The sequence below is a fragment of the Penaeus chinensis genome, chromosome 30 (genome assembly GCF_019202785.1).
Source record: "Penaeus chinensis breed Huanghai No. 1 chromosome 30, ASM1920278v2, whole genome shotgun sequence".
Lineage (NCBI taxonomy): Eukaryota > Metazoa > Arthropoda > Malacostraca > Decapoda > Penaeidae > Penaeus > Penaeus chinensis.
Genome location: NC_061848.1, coordinates 27,258,186 through 27,262,215, shown reverse-complemented (window position 1 = coordinate 27,262,215; position 4,030 = coordinate 27,258,186). Strand labels below are relative to the sequence as shown.

At 47.6% G+C, this 4,030-nt stretch overlaps 2 protein-coding genes across 3 annotated transcripts in view; both read left to right on the top strand.

Moving 5' to 3' along the window:
- LOC125041427 (polyamine-modulated factor 1-binding protein 1-like) lies at nt 1-3,320 on the top strand. The gene is made up of 3 exons (XM_047636384.1): nt 1-152; nt 1,140-1,655; nt 3,031-3,320. The coding sequence occupies exons 1-3, from the start codon at nt 147-149 to the stop codon at nt 3,235-3,237; spliced, it is 729 nt and encodes a 242-aa protein (XP_047492340.1). The 5' UTR covers nt 1-146; the 3' UTR covers nt 3,238-3,320.
- A 216-nt stretch (nt 3,321-3,536) lies between these two features.
- Nucleotides 3,537-4,030, top strand: part of LOC125041462 — a 57,150-nt gene continuing 56,656 nt past the window's right edge. For both annotated transcript variants that reach the window (XM_047636441.1, XM_047636440.1), the window contains exon 1: nt 3,537-4,030. This exon is cut by the window's right edge and continues 1,045 nt beyond it. The gene's annotated coding sequence lies outside the window, so the exon portion shown is untranslated.

The window sequence follows — 4,030 nt, the reverse complement described above, 5'->3', positions numbered from 1 at the left end:
GCACTTGATATCCCCAGAGTTGACTTAGAGCGCCACGAGGCCGACTTTAGCGAGCTTCCGAGGCGTGTGACGGCAACACTGAGCGGCCATTGAGGGAATCGCTCGTGACAAATCCATTCACAAAACTACTCGCGGCGCCTGTAACAATGGAGGTAGTGTTTCTGGAAAGGGTGCACCTGCCTGTTAGCTGTCCCGTTACCTTTCAGTGTTCGTGGTGATTCGTAAGGACGTTTGGTAGGATTGCTATAAGATATTCGTTGAAGAAAGTGCGGAAGCTTGGGCCTAAACACGCCGATTCAATAGTGGTGATAAACTTTCATAATTTGTGGTGATTGCTTTGTGAAATCTAGTAGTGTTTTTTTTTTTTTTTATAAAACGTGTCCGTGGTTAGTGTTTCGACACCGGAATGCACGTAGGGTAGATACACATGTGTTTCTAGCTTCAAATGTCACCCCAATTTCGGGTTTTCCCCTAAAACTGTCAATTAAGTTTGATCATTGCAAGAGCCATACCGTTTTTTTTATTGTTTAAACTTTCATATTAATGCAGAGACTTTTGAACCTTGCAAACGTCACACATTTTGCAATCTTTTATGCTAAGGTCCAGCAAATTTAAACACGCCTTTTTTTATAACGAATCTCAAAAGTATCCGAATGACGATACTTCAGTGACTTAGAAAATGGGTTTCGTTGTCTGTAACAGTTTAAAGAGAGAGAAAAAGGGAAATTAATGTCAATTTTATCGCCTTGAGTTTAATCTTATCTATGTCAGTTATTCCGTGTTTATTTTTAATCAGCTTCACATCTGTCTTCTTCCCTTTGCCGTTACGAGTGCTAAGAAAACATGCTTAATACATATACGCAGTATTGTTCCCCTACTCTGGTCCCGTAAACTTTTTACAAACACGTGAAAGAAAAGAAAAGAAAAGGGTAAAACATACACATACACGTGTTTGTCTGTCTATCTCTTTATCTATCTGTCTGTCAGTCCATCGAACTATGTATGTATGTATGTATGTATGTATATATGTAAATATGTAATGTGTGTATGTATGTATCTACTACTTATCAATCTATCTAACTATATATGTATTTATCTTTTTATTTTTTTTATCTTTTTATCTCTTGGTCTTCCTCCAGGACACCCTCCGGAGGCTGGAGCAGGAGCACCGGAGGGCGGGGGCCGACGTGCAGGCCGCCGAGGGTGAGAGGGCGGAGGCCCGGGCGGCTCTGGCGGAGGCCAAGCGCGCCCTGCAGAGCCTGCAGAAGCGGCACAGCGACGAGGAGGCTCGGGGCCGCGCTCTGCAGCACGAGCTGTTGCAGCAGCACTCTTCGTCAGAGCGGCGCCGCCAGATGATCGCCAGCGTCAGCGGGAGCCTGGCGGAGGAGGAGGCGGTGAGGGCGGCCGGGGCAGACGCCGACTCCACGACGACCAGCCTGGACAGCGTGGCCAGAATGCGCATGGCCTCCTACGAGATGGTCCAGCAAAAGTGTCTGGCCAAGGACAGGCTTCACCAGCAGGTACTGCAGGCGCGCGCCCGGGTCACGGCCCTCAAGTCCCGCCTGCAAGCCTTCAGGCACTCGCCAGGCAGCGTGGAGCCACTGAAGTCGCAGATAAGATACCTGGAGGAGGCCGTGCTGTCACTCCGCCAGCAGGTGCGTTGATTGCACACTCTCGGGGACTTTCGTAGCTTTGACAACCATTCTTTTGGTAGCGATATCTGTATTGGCCGTTTTTGTCTCTCGTCAGCTGTCACCGCCCACGTGGTTAGGTTTGCAGACAGCATTCCGCGCTCTCATACACAAACTCACACACCGACATTCACTAATTCTTACACACACATACACAAACTCATACACACACATACATAAACTTATACACATGTACACTAACTCAAACATACACAATCTCATACACATGCACAAACTCGTACACACACATACACTAAGTCATACACTAACTCAGACACACGTACACAAACTCGCATAGAAACTCATACACACATACCGTATTTGGGAAAATCGAGCCACTTTTCCACCGATTTAAGAGGAAGACAAATGTATGTTTTTTGTGTAATCTCTAACCCAGATTCATGTAAATATGTAGCCTCTTGGTAACAGAAATTGGAAGCCACGGAACGTCACATCTGTGTCTAGATTATATAATCAGCTGATGACCGCAGGGTTGTAAAATAGACTTCATTATCGGGAATACCTGGGGTGAAGGACTGATTCTTTACCTTGAATGTGTGCAGTGAATTCCATAAGTAAGCGCGGACGTTGGGCGCGGCCTTAAAGATTCGGTGTTCGCCGTCAGCAGCTAGGCTGTGCAAAGGAAGAGCCCGCAATCTCAGGAGGAACTTGGTACTTAGAAGAAAGGGGTAAAGTACGTGGGATTGTAGTTATATGTGACTGGATGCAAAATATTCGTCTTTCAACATTTTTCATATGCAAATTTGTCGGAAGTAAAAGGATACGGCGATATTCCATCTGCTAGCTTCACTATCCCCTCAGGGCGCATTTATGGAGTTGGTCTTGATAAGGAAAAAGATTAAACTTCACCATTGAAGTATAAGAAGATTAGAACAATCTATCCAATAGAAATGAAAATTGTCTTGGAAGCGGCTGAGGATTTCGGGGGGGGGGGGGGGGGGGGGGGGGGGGCGAGAATGAGTGTGGAGGTACCATATACCTCCTGTTCCACAACATGCAATGCCCGTGAGTACATGCTTTAACACAGCACACTGTACGCACCATAGAGCCTCCTATCCCACAACATCCCGTTGCCGTGGAGGGAGGAGAGGAGAAAGAGGTGATAATAGAAAGATTATTTACTAAGAGAGAAAGAGACGGGGATTTACAGCATGCAGGGTAAGATGTACATTTTTTTCACAATACACGAGGAATCCTACGGTCTCGTATTCCACAACATAAAATGCCTGTTAGGTGCATACTTTTTCCACGGCACACTCTACGTTCCTACATCTAATAGACGTCTCTCCTTTCACCGCAATAATTCCTCCTCCCTCAGGTGAGCAATCCGGACGACGCCCTGCAGTCCTTGAGGGAGCAGACGAAGGCGGCGCAGCAGGACGTGAGGGCGTACCGGCGCCGAAACGAAGACCACATCGCCGAGTTGAAGACCGCGCTGGAATGCGCCCACGCCCACAACTCGCGCCTCAACCTCGAACTCAGCAGGCTGGAGAGGGAGGTGTGCAGGTTGAGGGACAGGCTGTAGGGGGGAGGAGAGGGAAGAGAGGCCGAGAGGGACAGAGAGGGTGGGAGGGAAGAGATCGAGAGGGGGCAAGGAAGAAAGGCCGAGAGAGGACAAGGAAGAGAGGCTAAGAGAGGAAAGGAAGAGAGGTCGATAGAGGAAAGGAAGAGAGGCCGAGAGAGGAAAGGAAGAGAGGCCAAGAGAGGAAAGGAAGAGAGGCCGAGAGAGGAAAGGAAGAGAGGCCGAGAGAGGAAAGGAAGAGAGGCCGAGAGAGGAAAGGAAGAGAGGCCGAGAGAGGAAAGGAAGAGAGGCCGAGAGAGGAAAGGAAGAGAGGCCGAGAGAGGAAAGGAAGAGAGGCCAAGAGAGGAAAGGAAGAGAGGCCGAAAGAGGAAAGGAAGAGAGGCCAAGAGAGAGGAGGATAAGAGCGGAAGAAAATAGGATAAGACGATAAACAGAGGAATAGGAAAGCCCACGGTACGGCGAAGGCAAGCGAAAAGGCCTTCGCTATTTTCGTGTGTTTGGAAGATCAAGGAAAGAAGGAAAACGAAGATAGGGTAAAGATGTTGGAGGAAAGGTAAAGAAAAAAAAAGAGAAGAGAAGAAAGAAGAAAAGAAAGAAAAAATATGTAAGTGGGGGATAAACAAAGGAAAATGAGCAAGAGAAGATAAGGACATGACAGGAAGGGAAAAGGGAAATGGAGAAATGAGAACACGTGGCATAGATTCAACCGAACAGACGCAGAAGAGAAGATAATAGGACGGAGAACAGGTGAAGAAGGGGAAAGGAGAATGAGGAAAGGCGAAACAACGGAACGAGT